At 39.0% G+C, this 22854-nt stretch overlaps 1 protein-coding gene across 6 annotated transcripts in view; it reads left to right on the forward strand.

Annotated features, from left to right (window-relative positions):
- Nucleotides 1–203: 203 nt before the first annotated feature.
- The window catches only part of elavl2 (ELAV like neuron-specific RNA binding protein 2), a 35711-nt gene continuing 13060 nt past the window's right edge, over nucleotides 204–22854 (forward strand). Inside the window, exons 1-3 of one of the 6 annotated variants that reach the window (XM_074699170.1) lie at nucleotides 204–683; nucleotides 16312–16402; nucleotides 17202–17445. In XM_074699170.1, coding sequence (XP_074555271.1) covers nucleotides 16331–16402; nucleotides 17202–17445 — 316 coding nt within the window. In that variant the 5' untranslated portion in view covers nucleotides 204–683; nucleotides 16312–16330. Of the gene's footprint in view, nucleotides 684–1898; nucleotides 2008–16311; nucleotides 16403–17201; nucleotides 17446–22854 lie in introns of those variants that run through there. The other 5 variants (XM_074699167.1, XM_074699165.1, XM_074699166.1 and 2 more) reach the window with 5 other exon arrangements.

Genomic DNA, 22854 nt, shown 5'->3' on the forward strand with positions numbered 1-22854 from the left:
CAAGACACGGTGTGTCTCAGCGAGGCGATGTTTGACTTCAAATGCCATATTTAGGAAAAGAAAAGCTTGATCGCTTTGAGTGACTGGGCCGACGACGAATGGCGTTGTGTGATTTGTTGAGACGCTCGAGCCCCAGAAGAGGAGCGCGCGCGAGCCAATGGCAGTGAAGAGCTCGTGTGTGCATAAGCAGTGGATGGAGCTACTCCGGGTATACTTCCGCGTGAAATGCGTGTTCGTGTGTAGGTTGAATGGATGAAACGGAGGGAGCGGAGAGGTATAGGCATGCTGTGATACGGCCCTATATATTCGCCGGCAGGACTATCTTCCTTTTAAAGACAACCTCCTCCTCGCATTGGTTTCCACTCAGTGATGTCGCGTATTTGTGTGGCGCACCTGTAAAGAGCGAGACAGGCAGAAGCCGGCTTTTTTAATTATTTGATTCCTTTTATTTCTTCTGTTCCCTTTTCCTTTTGTTTTATGCATTTGCTGAAAGGAACTCATTTCTGTGTTTTGATTTAATAAATATTTCATTTCCTCATTTTATCTTGTTTGTGTTGGCTTTTATGTTTCCAAGTTTTAACTAAAGAAAGCGGAATTCATCCTTTTACGAGATATTGGCCAGGTGTTGTCATTCAGAGATTGTTTGCCCTAAAGGACGTCCATAACTTTCATTTATAGAAACGGTAAGATATTTTTCCACATTTGCTCATTCACCTGAACCATTTTTAGATCGATATTTGCTCCTTTGTCAGCTCTTTGAGGACACTGTGTGGATTCAGATCACGCAGCCACTGTAGTCTCAGGCAGCTCTTATTGCATGTTAACGCGACAGGAAAGTCACCGTGATCTGATGCATTCATGTCTCCACTGACGCCTGGTGATTTTGCTACTCTGAAACTGCGCTGCCTTTGGCATATCGTGCAAGATAGGATGAGAGAGCGATCGCCGCACATGTGCTGAAATCTTAACCATACGAGGCTGCAGACGTGGTCGGGCGCATTTACTGCTGTAGTGTGAAGAAATATGGGCCTTACTGGAGTGCTGAAATGTGGGATCCGCATAGTAGTGGGCTACTCCACAGCATCCTAAGGGGAGAGAATGATAGGATATAACAGCATGTGGAAAATATTGAGTTGAACTGGTGTGTAAATGGTTCAGTTATACAGTTAGATAAGCTATTTCTGCCTTTTTTTCCAGGATCTGTTTCATAATAAGGATTTATTTACAGTTTGTCCTTCAAAGCATGTGTGAATTAACTCGAGATTCAAACAAAATGTCAGGTTATTGGAAGGTTAGCTCTTGTTATTTAAATGTAGAAAAGCCTCAGGGCTGAGGATTCAGTGCAACTCTTGGATGAGTTGGCTGTAGGTTGTGAGTTTATGGATCATATTTAATTGTTTCCTGCCATGATTGACATTTAAATGCTGCTCATTAAGTTCCATGTCGGTCTTTACTGCAAGAACTGTCCTGAAGAAAATCCAAATAGCTCAGGTCTTGTTGAGATTCTGACCGTTTAAATGTCAAAATCCACGTATTAGCATTCCTATCTCATTAGGATTAATCTAAAATATGATTATTCTCTTTTCATACACTAGTCTTTAAGAAAAAAGTAGCAGTTATCAGCAAGTTATTGAGTTTTTAACTTCAATTGGATCACATTTTAGCACTGTTCTCTTAAAAATCCTCAGGACCCGGTTTTGGTGGCACCGTGACGCAGGTTGAGGGACATTGCATCAGCAGTTTCGTTTATGTGAGTTTTGTTTTGCTGTGAAATTACAAGCCTCGTGCTACATAGCATTCAGCTAAAAGTACACCTGCAGCAAATCAATTGTATTCGCGGGTAGAGACGAGGTCTTCGCTGATTGGCTAAGGGTCTGATTAGTTTACTTAGGGTGGCCGCGTTCCCGCCACCGCCCCTTTCCTACTGCGCAAAGACTGCAACGGAAAGGTTGATGTCTACAGACTATACATCATTAAATACCCGCGACGCCTTTACAACACCTCAAGGTAAGACACCAGAGAGACATAGCGTCGCTGAAGTTGTCAGAATAAACTGTACAAATGTATATGTAACGAGACAGCACATTTAAACATGCTAGCATGACTGGTGGATAAGTGCAACAGCACGCCAACGAGTCGCGTCGCCTGTATTAACGTTGGTGTTCAAAGACGCCGCGGTAGCAAGAACCGTTAGTGCTAGCTAACCGCCGGAAGAAGTCCTTTAGTTTAAACCGCGTGCACTGAACAGCAGTTGGTCACAAGCTTACACAAAAACGCCGCTTGGTGGTGTAATTTTTCTAAACCTTCTGTGTAGCTTCCGTTACATAAAGTAACGACTCATTTCTGACTTTAGCTTGCGTTTTGAGTGGGAAATGTGCGGCAGTCATTCAGACTTCGAGTGTTAGCCGTGTTGAGTCATGTTGCGCAGTTTCCTGCAGCAGCCCAGGTGCTCCTGATTAACTAATTAAGCCAGGCAGCATTCCTGTCACCCAGCTTGTATGTGTTTCACATTAAAGTTAACCCAATTAGCAACACCAAAGCTACAGTCAGGCAACCTTTTGAACATTTTAGCTTTTTACAATGGGTCAAATTCAAACAACGTTAAACTTTAACACAATTGGCTTGAATTAAATAGCGTTATTTAATTTCTTGCAGTCTTTTAATACCTCATAACTTTATTTTATTTTAGCTATATCACTGAGTTTTTTGTTTTTACTCCACTACATGATTTATTGAGCTTTTTGGATATTAAAAATCTCAGTCTACTCATGCAGTTTCACTATCAAAGTTGAAAACACTCCAAACTAGTTCATTGTGGTTTTTCTAAATGAATAAATTGTGTGTTTTGAGTTTGAGAGCAAGTTTTACATTCATACCTCTGGTATAAAAAATAGCTCCATTTTTAATGTATGCTCCTGTGATTGAAGTATATAACACTTGGATCTCAAGAAGGTGAATATGTTGAAGCCGCAGGAATCAGAGTTGGAAGTCAGCAGTGAATAACCTTCGTTTGGTGGGTTGTGAAAGATTACATATCGTTGAGCCAGCAGCTAAGAGCCTAACCAGTTAGTTTAGCAGGAGGTTGCCAGAATACACAAAACATCTGTGCAGACCAGCAGGAGGAGGATTCTAGTTTTTTGATTAAGCATCATTTAACTGCTGTTGCATGTTGATTTTTATATTTCTTTGTTTTGTGACACATGTGAAATGTGCTGGAAAGAAAAAGTGGAATATCATCATCAGCTGGAAATGCATCCTCTTTTTTTTACCCTCATCCATCCAACCATTTCACTTTTATTTGTATTCCTGCTAATAAAGCAAACTTTTTGTGTGGAAGACTTTATTTCATGTGCTTGAGTTTGACATGTTGAGAGCATGTGCAGATGTGAGATTTTTACACTTTCATCCAGAGTCGATGACGAGTTTAGCTTCAGTAAAAATAGAAGACTGCCTCTTGTTCCCGTTTCCATAAATCTGCTCCTTTTAGGCTTTTCCCTCTTCTATTCTCTTCTCGCCACTTCCACAATTTCAGCAGCCTCTGTGCTGTCCTGAGAGGGACAGGAGATAAGAGCGGCTGTCTTTATGTATTATTGAGCCCACACGTTTGCCTTTCTAAATAAAGGCTGCTGACAGAGTGACTAAAACGCAGGACAGTGAGCGAACTTCCAAAGGCCACATCACTGCGCTCTGTACAGCAATGTGTGCTGCTGGCAGAACTGGGTTAGCAGCATACAGTGGGTGGCTTAACTGAGGGGGTAAAAAAAGCAATTTTGTCCCCTTTGTCCTTCTTAAATGTGTGTCCCAACCCCCCTTTCTTCTCCCTGTGGCCTCCCCTCATCTCCCCCTCTGCAGAGATCTAGTCTTGGCTCTGGATGCTGCTCAGGACTGATTTTTTTTTCCATGTGGTCCATATTGAGTGTCGGCCACAGGGTGGCCCTCCCTCTGCATGTGTGGGTCATTACTGCAGGACAGTCATGCAGTGTTCCTGAGCCTGTCACCACCCTCCATATATCCCCACACATCACGCTGTATAGGTGTTGTGCACTGTGTTGTTTTGTGTAGTTGGCTGTGTGAGCGTGTAGGCCTCTCTTGGTGAGAAGCAGAGGGAGTGTGAATATGCCCAGCGGTGTCTAAACATTACAGACGTTTCTTTTGATTTGTAGGTTATTGAACTGAAGCTCATAGCAGCTGTTAAAATTCTCCAAACCCAGTTTTCGTGTTTGATGTTTCACTCCCAAATTGACTAAATCAGAGTAACTCTTTTTTACAGTCTAATAGTCAGAGACCTCATGTCAAAAGCAGTCAAACAGCGGAGGCTTACTGAAATGTCAACCTCAATGCTGAATCAGAAATCACATTCGATCACTTTCTTTTTTTAACTCCAGAGTTATTTTGTTTCATTTCCAGCTCTTACTCTCACAGTGCCAGTTTCTTGTGTAACATATGGACTGCTTTCTGTCTTTAACAGCAGCTCGGTCATATCCAAGTGTCTCTCTGAGCTAGTTTCACTCTCCATCTGCTCTTGCTGGTGTTAGTTTTATGATTTCACTCAGGAAGTTTTCAGAATCAATACATTCGACAGATTACACTCCATGAAATATGTAAAAGAGTTTTGGTGGTCATGTTTAATTAAATGCTTCAGACTGTAGATGACTGAGGCTAATTTTCAGGTTGTTTTTTCGTTAAAGAAGGAGAGTTTTGCTAAAGAGCGTTAAATATGGAGGAGTAGCGTTATTTTGTTGATGTTTATTGACAGTGGCTCACAAAAAGCGTCAGGCCAGAACAAGTCAGAAATGCCTCGGGTCGTGATTTCAGAACAAGTCGATAAAGATGAACATGTGTTGCAGTCTCCTGAGCGCTGCAAACTAACAGACCTTCAAAATATGATTAATTTTTTTCTGTTCAGATTATTGAATTAGTTCTTGCCCTACAAATTTAGGAAGTATTTGGTTTTACTTCTGTTTCATCCCGACCGAGTGTTTTCGCAGAAGAAGAAGAAGAAATAGTTGGCTTTTTATTTACAGTTTGATTCTGGTGCTTTCTCCTCACTTGAGCTCAAATCTCCCAAGCAGTCGGGCTCATTTTCAAGTATTGCATGTTGTAGCATCCGCACGCTGCAGTTTGTGTGTGTGTGTGTGTGTGTGTGTGTGTGTGTGTGTGTATGTGTGTGTGTGGCTGGACTAGTCACATCTGTGTTTCCAGCTGGGATATTTTGAACTGTTACTTGTGGGCTTTTAGTTTTTCAAGGACAGGCCGTGCATGTCAGCGTGTGCACTCCGGAGTTCTTCACTCCGCAGCCTGTCACGCATACTTGGTCAATTTAATCCTCCGAGGAGCTCGTAGCAGAGATTCGTGCCTCTCCTCACTTTAAGTGCTCGGTGTCACATCAGAACATGCTGATCTCACTGTTGGCTTCAGGTTCATCTTCAAGAAGTTCTGCAGCTCGTCAGATCTTGAACTGTTTATCTCTCTCTTTTGCTCGAGATGATGTTGAAAACGTATCAGAATGGACTCCGTTCAGCCTCTTGTTTGTGTGTTTTGATTCTGCTGAGGAGTGCATAATTTGTCTTTCATCTCTTATTTCTGTGCACTAGAGAAGACCGATAGAAACAGTCTCTTCAAATCAAATATAACCAATTATGCAATCTTACAAAAGCACGAATCAGTGTCCAAATACTGTAAAGGTAGGAAAAAATAAAACCTGTAACACTGCCCAGCCTCTTTAATTTTTTGCTGTCTCCTCTTTGAGCATAAATCTTTGTAGAGAACTCAAACTGTTCTCTCAAATCCATACAGCGAGTGTAGAAGTCAGAGGTTTCTGAATTGGAGTAGACCAATTTGTGGCCTTCATCGTAGCTGCTGTTAATTGAAATCGAAATGGCAGCCTCAGTATCCTCAAGTGGCAGCTGGGACTTAAATACATCCGTCAAACTGGTTTTAATTTAGAGCAAAGAGAGCCCTGAAAGCTCTGTTTGCCGATGAGATTCATTTTCAGGTTGTGTTAGAAAGAATTAGGAGTATTTATGCAACTGTTAACAGGTTTTTATCATGGGTAAATGAATGTTAGGCTCATAACACTCAATGCTGCTCCATGACTTCCTCTAAACATCTATAAAGGTAGTTTTAAAAACAGCTGCATTCATTTCTTTAAAATCCATGAAGCAGCTAATTAGTTTTGCACTTTAAAGATAAAGTTTGTCTGAAGCGTTAAAGTATGAAGCATTGGCAGCTTCGATTGATTCCATATGAGTTGGTTTACGTCTGTTCTCCCATCAGGAGTTAGATCAGCTGTGAAATGTTGCTTCCAAACACCCACTCAGAGTCAATTTTCCATGTAATTAATTAGCATAAATCAGTGGGCTTCTAAAACCAGCAGCACCAGCCTCAGAGGTTGAAGGGCGACTGAAGGCAAAGGCTCCAAAAACCGTGCAGCGATCACAAAGTGTGAGTGGAAGACTTGCATGTGAAGTATTGACAGAGCTGTGCCTTCAGTGCTGAATGTCCCTCTGTCTTGGTTGCATGTTGTTAGAGCTACAGTTTGCAGAAAACTTGTACGAAGGTCAGAAGAGATCACTCGATTTGGATTAAGGATCTCTGCAGCTCTTAATAGTCAGCCTGCGTGCCGAAGCTCCTCTCCCCCTCGTGAGACGTCTGTGGGATCTGAGAGTACCAATAACTAAACACGCTCTGCTGTAATGAGTCCTAAAAGGCAGCCTGCTCAGTGGGGTAAAGCTGTGGAGGTGGATGGGTTTATTTTAGCAATGATGGGAAAACAAAAAAAGAACCTCGTGGTTTTTATCCGGGGCTGGTTCCTGACGAAAAACTGTGAGGCGAGGCCTCTGGGGAAACAAGATGCTCTGCTCTCAAATGCGTGCACTAAGAGGAGGCTGCTGGCTGGCTGCACACACTCAAAGCTCTGACTGAAAATTTTTGGGGAGAGGCGTGTTGCCAAGCTTCCTCTTCCAAGTGTTTATCTAATGAAATATTTCTGCCTTGTGGCGCTTTCTCAAACGGGACGCTGGCCAATGTTTGTGCTTTGTACTTTGAATAAAAGGTGAAACATATAAAACGGAGATTGAAGGAAGTCATTTTTCTCCGACAATATGTTCTCCTGTGGCCTGTTTCTCTCTGTTACTCTGCACACGAGGGAGGAAGCATGTGGAGACCGTTGATGCTGAACATTGTGGTTTTTGGCATATGGGAAACTTTGGCTGAATATCACTTCCATTTTTAAAATCTCTGTTTGTGCATTTTTAACAGTCCACTTGTGAGTGCAGTTTTTAATTATTCTGATATTTTTAGTCATCAAACGGGTTCTATACCATGAGAAAAAGAAAAAAAGAGTGTTTTTGCTTTGACTGGCTGGTCAGTTTCACATTTTTGCTTCTCATAGTTTGACTTTAATCAGCTGGAGTTTGAAACTGATGAAAAACTTTTACTTTGTTTGATGTTCAATGTTGTTCTCTTTCATGAAAATTGCCCCCAGGGGAAATTTCCTGTTTTGATCAAACGCTGTACTGTCATTTAAATTACTCTGAATGCAAAACACAACATGGATCATTTTTAAACCTCACTGAGATATACTCTCTTATTTACAGAGTGATGCACTCAGGACAAGTTTAGAAAACACTTTGCTGTGGAGAGAAGTTTCTGTTTAGGTTTTCAACAAGCAAGTTTGAGTTTATTGCACTTTAGCTTTGCCTGCAGTTTAAATGCTGCTAAAGAGAACTATAAGTCTGTTTACTACCCCACACAACATCTTTTTAAACAAGTTTGAGGAGCCTTTAGTTATTTAAGCTCTTGTGAGGAGTGTTTAGCTGGTTATGAAACAAACAGTGATGTGCAAGCAAGGTTATAATAGTTTTGGATTTGTCATTATATTTTAGTTAGTTTTGACATTTTTTTCCATTACAGTTTAGTTTTAATTAGTTCTAGAGCAGGGGTTCTAGTTTTTATTTAGTTTGGATATTTGCAACAAGGCTTAGTTTTAGTTTAGTTTCAGTTTAGTTTTAGTTTTTTCATACCTTATTAACCAGGTGCAGGATTCAAAAAGGTCAGAGTAAATATTTTGTCATACTGTTTATTTTCCAGTCCAACATAGTGCTCACTGCTCAGTCAATGCTGATACTGAAATGTTTTGCCCTAAACACAAGAAAATAATATAAACTTAATATAAAAAATATAAACATAAAGTATGTAAAAATGATAACGTAAATTACATAAAAATAATAAAAACATAAATTACATAAAACGATATAATATTAGCTTTAATAATTTGAAACTTGGACTCTGTAACAAAGTCAGACTCACATGAAATTAAACTGTTACAGATGCTCTGATTCATTGCTCCACTACGTTTGGTCGCAGCACAGAGCACAGCCAGTCAGTGCAGTAAACAAGCACGTCCCAGTACGTCGCTATGATGGTGCCGTACGGCACTGACAACTGCTAAAAACTGTCGTAAAATTGGTAGGGAAAATGTGTCAGATAAATTTAAATCCTTAAGGCTATTAATATTGACAGAAGCTAAAACTAAGGGCATTTTGTCTATAATTCTGGTTAGTTTCAGTTAGTTTTGCTAGATACAGTTTTAGTTTACTTATCGTTTTTGTTTTCTTTTCTAGTTTTTATTAGTTTGAGTTAACTGCAATGTATTTTTAATTTTAGTTTTCGTTTTTAGTTACGTTTTTGTTAACTATTATAACCTTGTGTGCTAGTATGGCCAAAATTCAACAGCGACCATTAAGATATTTTAGATACCTTTAACTGTTTTACCTCTTTCTAAAGCAAACAATCACAGTGGATGAGTTGTTTGACTTTTAGAAACCAGCAGGATTTTTTTCCTATCAGAAATGTTTTCAGGATAAGAGGAGTAAAAAAAGATATCAGGTAAAACTTTGTCTACAGGAGTTTTGATCTAAAAGTTCCTCACAGGATGTCACACATGAACGAGTCGACATTAAGTATTAATTTGAAGCTTATTTTACTCACTTATTGCTAGAGGTGTCCTGATCCAATGTTAACATCGAATATCTGCAAATAAAATTTAAAAAAAGACAATTTTATCGGCCTGCATCCAAAACCTCTGATACAAGCAGTCCACTTCACTCTGCTCCAGCACTTTTAGCCAGCTGTGCCTGGATCCAGCATGCAGAGCCCACTTGATCACAATAATGGCATGCTTTCTGTTGTTAAGGCTTCTGACCAATCAGAATCAAGTATTGAACATGGCCTGGCAGTGATCACATGTAATGTTTTTGTCCTTAACTTGCTGCTTTAGAATATGAGTTATTAATAACCAGTGCCTTCATTGTGAGTGAAACTGATGTTGTCCCGAGGCAGTCGACGGAGAATATCACTTCATTTGAGCTGTTTGTACTTTAATGTTGTTTTTGAGTAATAAGGCTTCTCAGTCTGCAGCTTACTGTCTTAAACAACTAGATAACTGCTTCATCTTTGTTCAGATTACAGTACCAGGATGTGCAGTGTGTGTGTGTGTGCGTGTGTAGAAGCACCATGCAGAGAGGGGAACACACAGCTTGTAACACCGTTCACATTACACACAGGTGTGCTTCAGACACTGGTGCTGATTTGTGAGCTTTCTTTCAGGAAAGCTGTTTTGTATAAGGCTGGTTTGCACATTGACCTGATTGAACCTCTTACTCGACAATTTACTGTGTTAAGACCCTAAGCGACAATCATGTACACTCGTCTGCTTTTGTTGTTAAGTGAATGAGATGTGTTTTCCGTTATGGGTCGTGCGGGTCGAAGCTGTTTGCTGTACGGCTAGAGTTTCTATTTTTTGCTGGGTTATGTAGTCACGGGGTTTGACCTTGGCTTAGGGACATGAATCAAATGAGTCACGTACTTGCACTTATGCTCTGCAACACTCGCGATGCAGTTTGTCTACAGTCCATTCAGCATTCAGGAGAAACAGTGATGGTAATGGACGTGTTACATAATAGAGAAACAAACCTTGAGTGTGCACACAGGTCTCCCAACCTGCAAGAGACGTTAGCCTGGATGTTCAACTTTGATGCACACCTTTAGTAATCCTCGTGCTTCCAGCTGAGGAATATTTTTCCCTTTATGGTGTGGGATTTGACTTATTCTGAGTCAAAAATGAGATTATTAACTTTGAGGTCCAAAATGTTCAAAATGAAATTGAATACCTATTGGAAATCATCTACACAATCGTTTGTAGAGGTCAAGTATCATAACTCTGCTTAGGAACAAGTGCGTGCATTTAAAACGCATTAGATTGTTTGTACGATCTGCCACACACCAGCTATCCCTGTAGAAGTGATGAATACATCATATGTTTAATTTGCCAAAAAAACATTGAGGTCATTGGGTTATTAAGTAGTGTAAGCATGTAAAATACATGAGAAAGAGAAGTTTGTGGGAAACTCAAATGTTTGAGAGTTTTTGGGAGAATGAAGTAGGGATGTCTCGATCCTGATCTGAACTATCAGATTAATGCTGATCTGAGTATTTTTGAATCAGTTTCATCTCATCAATCATTCACGTTGGCTGTAACTGAGCACAGTCTGCTGCAGAACACTGTCAGTTTAACCAACTCATCCCAAATTGCCCAACTTGATGAGAAAATAATAAAAGCTGTTCAGGACATCCCCAGGGTATCTACAGGGTCTTAAAAAGTCTAAAAAAAAGTCTTGAATCTAATTACTTGATTTTAAGGCCTTAAAATGTCTGAATTTCTCCTAAAATCCCCAAAAAGGTCTGAAAAACAATTTTGAAAGGTCTCAAAAATCTATGGACGTTACTTTTGTTTAAAACATGCATTAACCTTAAGTCTCGTGCTGAAATATTTTGATTTTTGAGGACCCAATATTGCTTCTTCTTCTGATTTCCAAACAAATCTTGGTTCACAACAGAGATGCTTCTGAATTTTTAAGATAGATTACGTGTTTTGTATTCCAATGTGAAAGAGCTGTGAATAAATTCGGGGCCTCCAAATTTCCTTCAAGTCTTTTGTACTTTTTTGCCAGCACTGATATGAAATGGGTCTTAAATTATATACATAATGGTCTTAAAGTCTTTAAAGGTCTTAAACTTAGCTTGTTGAAACCTGCAGAGACCCTGTCCCCAGAATTAAAGACAAACAAATACATACTGGGGATGTCCCCATCAGCATGTTTTGCCCTGATACTAATCTGATTTTTAAAAAATATTTACTTTTTTGTTTACAAAAAAAGTAGTAAAATTTATAACTTTAAAGTCTTGACTTTATGATTTCTACTTGCATTTTTTTGGCTAGGTTTGATAAGTCATCTAATCTATTTTACATAATTTCCTGTATGAGCCCTCCTTAACGATTAAAGGATGCTCAAACCTGTGGCTGCCCTAAACGCAGCTCTCATAAGATGGTGCAAGACCAGGAACGTAAATATTAGTCACTAACACGACTATCTTGCGTGTTTTTTCTCCTATTAAAAAAATATATTGCGACAAACCAGATTACAACTTGAACCAGAACAAGCAAAAAGAGGACAACTGGTTTTCTTTCTAAACTGTATGTCCCTGGAGAGTTACCGTAGGGTGCAATAAAGCAGATGTTATTGCTGTAATGTTTGTACTCGTGTTGTGAATTAAAGCTAAGTGTGGCTGCTGTTCCACATCAACGTACCGTACATATATTATTTTATCATCAACTTTACGAGGTTGAGAGCGCCCGGTCATACTGTCACAGTGGCGTTACACAGCAACTTTTTCCACTCTGACAGCCTTTGCTGCTTTTTTTGAACAATTTTGTGTAAAACATGGTCATAAAAAAACAGCAGAGCCTGTGTTGGCTTGATGAGACCTCCGAATTTTGCACTCCATGTTATGATTTAGATATTTACAATCTGATCTTTATGTTTCTAAATCAAAATGTTGTCTGTATTACACTGTTTGCTTTGTGGGTATATCTCACATCTACCATTTCTAACACCTTCTTTTTCACTTTGAGGGGATATAAGAGAAACAAACAAAGCTTTAACCAAACCTGTTTTGCAGAGCTACACAGATTCACACAACCCGCTCTGTTTTTTACAGTTATGTTCAGCTGAAATCGAGCTTTTGGTGCTCTAAGGTGCAGGCTTATTGGATTTGGAAACAGGAAGATATGTGGTTTGTAGCGTGGTGAATAACACTTAAGGGCATTGTCATTTTTAGTCAGGATATCACAGCAGACAGTCATCGAACACACTTACAAGAACACCTCCAGTTTTTCACACTTGAATAAGCTGAGGTTGTAATTATTTTCCAATCCAATGTGAGTCCAGAACGCTTCCACAGCTGTTTGATCCGACTGACACCAAGCTGTTTGCTGCAGTTTGTAGCTTCATGTGTATTTATGTACATTATGATGCTTAGCAGAGCCAGTCAGTGCATGTGACAGTGACAGCTGAGCTGCCGCAGTGTTGTTACACAATTAACAGCCATAAAAAAGCAGCACATGAAGAAGAAACAGCTTGTTCAAATAATGAAAGGTGGTCCTCCTCAACCGTGACAGCTGCACTGATTTCATTCTTAGTCAGGATTTGAAATAGCATTCACACACAGAAAAATCAGATTCAGGAAGTAAAGTATTTCACCAAATGTGTCAAAAGAAAATGTCAGAGGAGTGATGTGTGAATGCTGGAGACTCCTGCTAATGTTTATCGACATGCATAAACTCGCACAGACCACAGCGTGAGAGCAGAGGACGTTTCACACGCAGACTGCATAACAAATCAAATCTGAAATAATTGATAAAGATTTAATATGTAATGTTTTGAGTCATACATTACCCATCCTCCTGACTGACTGGTGGACACTAAAAATGGCACATTGGCTGGTTAAGATGACCCCACTAAGAAATATTGATCAGCTGTATTGATTTTCAACGGTTCATCTGACAGCTGCAATGCTGTTTTCATCACTTGAGTAGAGAAAATCAATTCACATTTGAGATGTTGCACGTTGACATTTTCCAAAGGTGGAACCAACAAGGTGAAAGAAGTTCATAAATAAGACTCTAAATGTTCAGCTCTGTGCTGTATGTTTGAACACTTCACTGTAAATACTGACACAAGGAGAGGATTAAAACCCATATTCGACTTAGAATACTGCAGTCTATCTGATCTTTAAAACATGAATGGAAGCTCACATTTTGCTGCTTGACTTTATTTGTAGAACATGATGGTGCTGCAGTATGCTACTGATGTCAGGGTCAAACAGGCTGTCAATCAGGAAACCGGTTAATGGATGTGATGAACGAAGCAAGGGATGGATGTAGTGTGTTGTGATGTTCCGAGTGTCTCTATTGTAGCAGCACCTGACCCAGATGTGTTGTCATGACGAGCCTGGTCTCTGCTAATCAATTCTTTTAACACCCAGCCAATTACTGTCATAGTCACTCATTTTATCTATAAAGTGTTTCAGCAACAAAACTCAAACCAGAGATCTTTGTTAGAGTGTCTTCAAAAAGCTTGTTTTTTTTCATTAATGATGGAAACAAATATTCTTTTCTAATTTGATATTCTCTCAGACTTGATAAAAACTGACCTTAAATCTTCATATTTAAAAAGTTTGAACCAGCAAAACATCATTACTTGGGGGGGATAAAAAAACAAAAACAAACAGCAGTACATTTTCATTTGGTGTTGCTTACTAATTAATGTGTAGAAATGTTCCTACTTAGTGCATAAATCAAGTGCATACGCCAAGTCATCGCTGGATTCATAACACATGTGATCCGACTAGTTTTGTTCTGACCACCTTGCACGTGCAAGTAAATCAGAATAAGTCAGAAGTGACATGCGTGTCATCAAAAATAGGGCATTTTTATCGCAGTCATGTTTTTGTTTAAACAAATGATTAAATTTAAGATTTGGTATGATTAGGGTAACAAGGCATTGTTTTTTTTGATTAATACATGAAGTGACTTTTTTCATTTACTCAAAGTACCTTAAATATGTCATGTATTTAGCTAAAAGGGTGTGTGTTTACATTTTAGAAGAACAAGAATAAATTCAAGTACGAAAATATTGATGAATCCCAGAATTGTGCTTCAAATTAGGGATGCTGGACTCTGACCCTGGTATCAGGTATCATCCAAATCTGAACTTGACACTCAGGCTAAATTATGATTTAGTCTACAGGATCTAAAGTCAACAGTTGAAGGGTGATTTCTGTAATTTCTCAAGCTTTGTTTTCACCAAACTGCTTTAGTTTAGATCAGTGGTCCCCAAACTACGGCCCGGGGGCCGGATACGGCCCGCCTCCTTGTTTTGCCCGGCCCCCTGAACAATACCAGAGGTGCATTATGATTTTTTTTTTTTCAGTCTGGCCACATGATCGAGACTTACACATGCATAGGAAGTAATTGTCTATTCCACCCTTCTGCAGTTTGTGCCCTATCTGAAACCCCTCCCTAAAAAAAAATCCTGTTTTACAACAACACTGGTAGTAAAATGTATTATGCTGGTAGGTGTTGTATCACTTAGTTTGGTTTCTTAGCCTGCCTGCTTTCTGGTTTTCACAGTGAAGTTAATGAGAGTGAGCTGCAAACAGTGGTGTCTACAAGAAAGTTAATATTTCATGGTCTTTTTTTTCTGTGAAAAACCTCAAAAAGGGTCATTTAGTCATCATTTATTTCATAAATAGTGTTATATATTGCATTAATAGTGTTATTCTTTATTTTCTGTTTCGTTTTTTTTTTCCCATCAAGATCCCAGAAAGGGTTATTAATATTTGGTTATGTGTGGCTTTATGGGAAACCGTTTGGACACCTCTGCGATCATCACACTTTTTTAAAAACTGACCCTGGCCCCCCATCAGAGAAGGCAAAAGTTGTTTGGCCCTGATGGGAAAAAGTTTGGGGACCCCTGGTTTAGATAAACATCAACTCAAGTTTTATTTCATTTACTCATTTTTTGCCTTTTACTCAAAACATTACCAGTACCAAGTGCATCCCTACTTCAAATGTTCCTACCCATGGTTAAAGCACATATTTGTGCGCAGGAACTGTAATAGAAGTGAATGAGGCCCAATGTTGTCACCTGATTTCTTTTAGTAAAGATTGCAGTAGGGCTGCAGCTATCGAATATTTTAGTATTCTATTGAAAATCCCAGCTATTAATCGAGTAATCGGATAAAATACATCTTTGTTTAGTTAAAGAGCAGTTATTTTTCGAATGAAATTTTTTCTCTTTAAGAAATAGAATTTTATGATACAGCATGTCAAAATTTGTAAACACACTTTGACACATTTTTTGTGCCTTGTACATCTCATCAAATGTTGCGGACCCAAATGGCACCCGTATCGTAGAATGACCCATTAGTCTCCAAACTCCAGAAAAGAAGCTAGATTTGTTGCTAGTTGCTATTTTGTATAAGAGTTAGCTTGAGGGGTCTGAAAACTCTCTTAATATGGCCTCAGCTCTATTTGAAATACCACTCTTTGATCTTTTTTAAAAATAAACGATTCCTCAAGGTGGAGAAAATTACAGGAGTATTTTCTGTAATCGAGTACCTCGAATCATTTGAGGAATTGTTTCAGCTCTAGATTGCAGGGAGAACAGCATTTGTTACAAAGGAACTAGAAACTGGACTGACGTAAACTGTGATGTCTCTTTAAGACGTTCATATGAAAACAGGAGCATTAGTGACGTTTTCTGTATTGTCATTTTCTTATACTTGAAACTTATGTTGGTTAGAAGTCTGTCTGAGCCATATTTGCACCACAAGTGATAATCATGACTGTAAAAACAGCAGGTGATGGAGATTTACACAAACACAAGTTCAGGTGGAGTTTTAGTGAATGTTCACCTCACCACTCGTACTTTGATTGTGTTTGATGGTTACAAGAAGTTGTTCCTCTGTGGTGTCCTCTGGCCTCTCAGTGATCAGTCATGTGCTTTCAAAGCATGACCACACAAAGACTTAACAGGACAACATTCTTAATGCTGTGTGTACGTGTGTGTGTTTTGTATGTGTGTGTGTGCTACAGACTGGATAACAAACACAGGATGTGTCAGTAAAACTTTTTCTGGGTGTGAGCGCTTTGAGCAGATTTATTGATCTGTGACTATCAGTGATCATGTTAATGCAGCACACCTCTCCATCCCGTGTGTCGTCATTCCTCATGCTTACTCCTGGTGTCGCTGTGGACGTGTTTCTCTCCAGTTTCCTCAAAACTGAAGACAGAAAAATAAAAGTTGCCTTCTCCCACTCCCCCAATGATGACATGTGATCACCTCTGACTGTTGCTTGTGTTCTTGTTGATCTAACATGAAGTACTTTCTGTGTCCACATTTTCAGACGGCAACTCCAAACTAACATGGCAGTCAGACTGTGCGATGTGGCTTCTCTGCTTAGAAGTGGTTCGTGGGCGCCTGAGCCTTGGACTGGGGTCTGTGGCACTTCTTTTCTCATATCCATTTGGGTGTCGCAGTGCTCAGGCCATACCAATCACGTTAGCTTTAAAACACTTTCAACTCAAATTGATGACATCTATTGACATCAATCACAATCTGGGCTTTGGGTTCTTTGGGTTTTGTTCCTGAAAAGCTGCCATGTTGTCTGTCTGTCTCTATTGGTATGGTCTAACCCTGTGTGCTACTCTGGTGTCATTATTTGATAGAACTAACTTTTAAAAGGCCTCTGTGCACAAGTTGGTCCAAATGTAACTGCACTGTGCTGTTTCTACACTGATTTGCTGTCGGCATTTGGTGAATGTGATAATAAAGGACGACTCTTCATACATTTATCTGTCGCTGACAAACAAATCCTTAAAGGTGTCCTTTCCAATCTCACTGTCGGCTTTGCTAATGCAGTTTTTATCGCTAAATAGATAGTTTTAAAAGTTCTCTTCTACCAAACTCAGTATTGCTTCACCGGTTTAATCTGACAAATTAATGGACCGCATTGATCCCTCAACTGAGAGTCTTAAAGTTTGCTGCTTAACAAAAGCAGCATTCACCTTAACTCAAAAGAGTTCAGTGTGTAAGCTTCAGTTTCCTTTTTGATTTTTTGTATTAGTGTTTTCAGTATGTCACATTTGTTTATCATAAAAAACACACTTGTAATCTTCTGTCCTGTGAGAAAGAAACAATCTTTGTGTAAACAGAGTCTCTTTTTTTAACTCTTTGTTTCCATCATTTAGCCTGCTATGTATCTGGTTTTAACTTGATCTCATTTTGTCTCTTTAGCAGGTAATTGCTGCCATGGAAACACAGCTGTCCAACGGGCCAACGTGCAACAACACGAGCAACGGTCCTTCAACAATCTCAAACAACTGCTCCTCGCCTGTAGAGTCGGGGAGCATAGAGGACAGTAAAACTAACTTGATAGTCAACTATCTGCCTCAGAACATGACCCAGGAGGAGCTGAAGAGTTTGTTTGGGAGCATCGGAGAAATCGAGTCCTGTAAACTAGTCCGAGACAAAATCACAGGTAACAGCTGTTTGCTTTGCTTTACAACATCAGTGTGTGGATTTAGCGAATGCTTTGGAACAAATTTGCACTTCAGCAGGCACACAAACATGTTATTTTTAAACTTTAATAGACGATTTATTGTAAACTGAACTGTCTTTTTCTTTCTTTATTAACTTTAACACATCAGTCAGGCAGTTTTGTCGATGCCGTGAGCTTTTCTGTTTATGCACGCACATTATGGGATATTCTCTTTGTGTATTTGACTCTTAGCACCATAAATGATAAATGATGACCTTTTTACCTCCACTAAATGCAGACGTGTTCATTTTGAAAGGCAGCCAATCATTCTGCATCTCATTACAGAGAATATATAGCAGCATAGTCTATCCATCTATTATAAAAACCTCCCAAGCAGCAGTGTAACACTGATTTTAATAGCTATATATACTGCTTTAATATGCAGGATGATACAAGTGCCATGCGCAAAATGGCATTTCCAGATCAAAAGAAACCCTGAGGCGACTGAAATAATTCTATGGAAATGGGGCTTTCCTCTGAAAAAAGGATATTTCTGTAGTTTAACCCAGAAATTTAAAGGGACATTCATTTTAATTGGTCTATTAAACCTCTGCTGTTTGAGAAGTTTGAGGAAGTGCAAATAATTTCAGGATGTTTTAATGGGCAGAGACGCTCTCTGACATGGCTGATGGATAATGGCTGAGTGGGTTTTTTTTTTACTGGTCAAGGTTACAGAAACCTTCCTCCATCTGCTTGTTGTGATGCGGCTCAATGGTTCGGAGCACAAACCTCTGCGGTCTTTTTAAGGATGCATACACACATCTGTTTCATTTGCATTCGCTCATGAAACTTGAGCAGCTTTTGTTGAGTGAAGAGATCTTTCCGACGTCAGACTGAGGCTGGAGGGCAAAGGGAGTTTTGGTGAAACCCACTGTTGAGCAAAGAGGCGGGAACTCAAATAATCAGACTGAGAGCAAGTTGCCCCCAAATGTGTTTAATTAGAAAAGTGTAATAAAGACGTTAGCTTTGCTGACCAGTTTTTACAGATTGAAGCACCAATCTTTCTCTGAAAGGCCTTTCTGTTGTGAGGACTTGTTTTTTGTCTAATGTAGAAAGTTGGTTTATTTTTGCGAAGTCATCTTTATTGACTAGTGACCCTTTAACTTGCTGCTCAACTGTTTAGCAAAGCATCTTTTGAGTCTCTAAAACCTGATATGCTTGTCTCTACATCTTAAATGAATTTACGCAAAATTTTGTGGTTTTCTGATGTTAGTGCTCTAACGATAAAAAATGCATATAAATATGGATTTACTTCCTTGGATGTGACATTTAAAGGTAGAAAATTGAATAAAATTCATTTTTTTAATTTGAATGATGAAAATTAAAGGTAAGTTAGGGTTAAAAACATTTGTAAATGAGTATAATGTGTTTTTAAGGTGTAAATGTCTTGCAGTTTTTCAGCTGGACTTCATATGTGTAAAAACTAATTCTGCACAATTTGGCACAACTATACAATTGCATTTATAATTAAAAATATTAGTCCATATGCTTTGCTATGAACTTCCATTAAAAGAATATTGGTAGTTGTGAAAAATATACATCTTAATTAATAAACAACTATTTTTTTTATATGTTATACAAGAAAAGTTCCAGTTTTTGTTGTTTTGTCGCTTTACCGTTACTGTCATAGTCACGCTGCACACACACACACACATAGTCAGAGCAGCTGATGGGCGTTTGAAAGGATGTGAAGTTTGTAAACACACGCATGTTTAGCCATTTAAATTGTTAATCCCAGCCTTCTGTGCAATTACATAATCGCACATTCTCAAATTGTGATTTGGGATTCGATTAGTTGTTCAGCTCTGGTCCAAACTTCACTTAAGAGATTATAAAGAATTGATTTAGAATCTGCATTTTGTTAAAATTCAATAAAATTGAACAAAAGAAGGAGATTGGTTGTTGAAAAGAAGTTCCTCCGATGAGCATAAACAAAATCCCAAAATCCAGACTTCAACACCTCGGCACAACAGGCGCAGACTTCAGCTTGCTGTCTGATCAATGTGATGTCTGTCACACAGCTGTGTAACCTGGTCGGTCATTTTGAGTTCAGAGCTGCAGGCTGCTGGTTGGATTTTTTACACTTTTTTTTCCCCTTAAGCCTTAAAAAATCCTTAATGCATCAGACAAATTACTTCTTGTGGATCATAAAAGATGAGTGTGAGGAAGTCATTTTGTAAATCTGGACATTTTTTTGTGTTTGAGTGCAACCTTCTGTCTGACTTTGTGTGCTGTAGTTTGTGCAGGCTAGTGATGTTTATTTTTTGAAAACGTGATCATTTTTTGTTTTTTGATCCTATAAAATGAAAGTACAGTATTTGGCAATCCAGCATTTCTAATCTAAGTTCTCTGCACACAAACTGTTAACATAAGTCAGAACTAGGGGGACGCCGCATGTTATGGTTGGTAAATGTGTGTGGATGGAAGTCGTGGGGGGGCTCTCATTATGCATTCACCGAGTTTCAACTTTTATCACGCAGAGATGACAGAACTGTCAAGTGTGTCATCTTTCTTGGAATAGATGTCTTTGTGCAGTCATGCATACAAGAAATACATTTGATTGTTAATGTGTGAAATGGGTTGAGCTGAACTGACAAGTGATCCTCGTCTGAAACGAGCGCCGTGCAGAGCCTGCCCGGGTGATTGAACATGAAAATACTTGATAGTTTGCGTGGGAAGGAGGAGCAAGTGGGAACATGGCACTCTCAAGTAATTTAAGAGCAAGGAACTAAATAAAACAGGTAGTCTGAAATCAGCCTGCCCTCCAGTTAATACAGAAAATACTTGAGGTAATACTACACGCCTCCATGATGAGGGGGTGCTGCAGAAATAAAGACTGACTTTTTTTGAGTAGCATTAATGATTTTTTCAGAGGTTTGAGCAAATAAACAGTTTGCTGTGAGCCCCCTGATGACTCAGATTTACAGACTAGCACTTGAAATCAGGTTTGATCTTCTCTCTGACCCATAAAAAGCATGCATAAGACCTAAATAGACACAAAGAAATTGTGCCAGAAGCTTAGATTTCTATAGGATGAGGTGTGTTTGCTGCCTTTTTACTTTCTAGACACACCAACTTAATACCAAAGCCTTCTTGAAAGCAGGAAAAACAGATTGAAGTAGATTCAACGAGACAGCTTGACCTTGACGGCTGGCTTTCCTTTCGAGCTGATGAAGATTTTTTTGGCACCAGTGAGTTGTTTACAGGGATTTTAAAAAGTTCAGGGTTTTGTAAATTTAGATTGAATCACACACTGAAATGAGCTGCACCACACTGGCTTTGCTGTTTTCAGCTGTTGATTTACTTTTTTCCTCTTTTTTGGAGCTTGAGTTTTTTCAACAGCATGGCAAAGCAACAGCTGTCTTTAAACACATCTGTTAAAAGGCGTCTGTAAGTGTGGAAATAACACTTCTGGGGCATTTGTGCGATTTTGTCTGAGCTGTTAACTTCAGCCACAACTGGAGAAAATTTAAGCTGCTGATTTGTACGTAACTGTCGATCACTCAAGCTTTGCCGGTGATCTGATTGAGAAAAAAGGCCCCTTGTTTGTTACACAGCACATTATGAGCTATGAGAGGGACTTTGTATTGGAAACCTTTCAAACATGTGACCAGAGGATGTTTTCTTATCTTAAGGTTTCAACATCTGAGTGATGCCACGCTAAGGAATTACTAGGTCTATCTGTGGAGATGTTGAGCTGCATTCACAGGAATTCAGGCAGACAGAAGATGTCGGACTGGTTTTCGTTTTAGCTGTGAGACGCAGAATCAGCTGCACTGAATGGAAAAAAACGTAAAACCTACACCGGAGAGAAAATTTGAAGTTCTTTCTCACAATGTTTTAAATTTTAGTTTCTCCAGTACAGTAAGATTTAAAACATTGTATGTTGAATCTTTACAACGAGACACTTCCAAATTCAGACTTGTTTCTGAAGTGAAACGTCAGCTTATACAAGACAGTACAGAAAATTCAGATGTTAAGGAAATCTCTAATATATCCCAATTAGGGCTGTAAGGGCTGTTTAGCATGTTTATTAAACCAAAAACTTGCCATTATGCAGCGAGGGGGGAGGCTCTTCAAGCTCCGGTTGGTCGTTAGCAGCAGCCATGATGCACAATTCAGACACAAGCCCCTGTGGAATTCGTGTATGGTTCATTCTTTCGTTATTCTGTTTCAAAACAAGATCGAAAAAGCGAAAAAACTGACTTGTTTTTTTGTTTTTCTGTTTTAAAACCCAAAAGGAAAAATGGAATAACAGAAAAACAGAAAAAACACCTTTTTCTGTCCTTGTTTTAAAAATGGAAAACGAAAAATAATAAAAGATTGTGTCAAAATTGTTCGTGTAATATTTTGATATTAAATGTGAACATCTCTATAAAAATTAGACAAATAACTCACATTGAGGGATACATGCACTGTTACACCCCTAATCCCAATCTATTGCCAATACTCGTTTCAGGATAGAAATAAAAAGTTATGAATGTAGCACCATGTTTACCCCTACCAAATGTGCTCCACTATCACACTTGGTGATGGATAAGATTTAATTGATACCAATGCCATCATGGATTCCCTTATGAACTCCTCCTGTTAATTTTCTGCGTACAGAAGTCGCCTTTACAGGTTTTCTGTGTCAACATTTTGATTTCATAAGTAAATAAATATGACACAACAGTCTTAGTATTTCACATCCTGTGTCGACAGATGTTCAACACGTTGGTGGTGTTGCCAAGCTTTAACTTTATTTAACTTTATTTGATTTATATGGCACTTTTCCTGCAATTTAGCAACACAAAGTGCCTCACAGAGGATAAAAACAAAACAAAAACAAAACGAAGTCAAACAGAAAAAAGAAACGAGAAAAGAAAGAAACAAAGGAATACCATAAAAACCCCAAACCCTCCACCCCCACAAATATGCCCGCACACAAACCTTGCTTGATATTACAGCGTTGCACAAACTGCACTTTGTATTGGACGCATCCTTTTTGGTAAAGTGAAGCCAAGCTTTCAGTCAATTTGATCTTGTCACCATCGTCTTGCAAATTGTGCTGCTGACTGACGAGCGAGATTGACGTGTGGTACGTCACTTGATGTTGACTTAAGGTCTGGCTGCTCCGGCATAACGTAAAGAATCGACGAAGGAATTGTAAAGCATAAAGGCTAACGATGTTGATGGATTGAGCCGTAGCTTTCAGCTGTATATTTTATTTAATTGATTGGAGGTCTTGAGACCTGCTTCTGAATCCTAGGACCAGGTCAGAAAAAGAGCGTTGAAGCTATGAGCATCTCTTTGTTGTTCCAGCTCCTGTGAAGTATTCTGATGGTACGTTTCAGACTGAAGAGTATC

This window comes from Halichoeres trimaculatus, unplaced genomic scaffold (genome assembly GCF_033239565.1).
Source record: "Halichoeres trimaculatus isolate MK-OKI-2021-1 unplaced genomic scaffold, fHalTri1.1 fHalTri1_scaffold_22, whole genome shotgun sequence".
In the NCBI taxonomy this organism is placed as follows: Eukaryota; Metazoa; Chordata; class Actinopteri; order Labriformes; family Labridae; genus Halichoeres; species Halichoeres trimaculatus.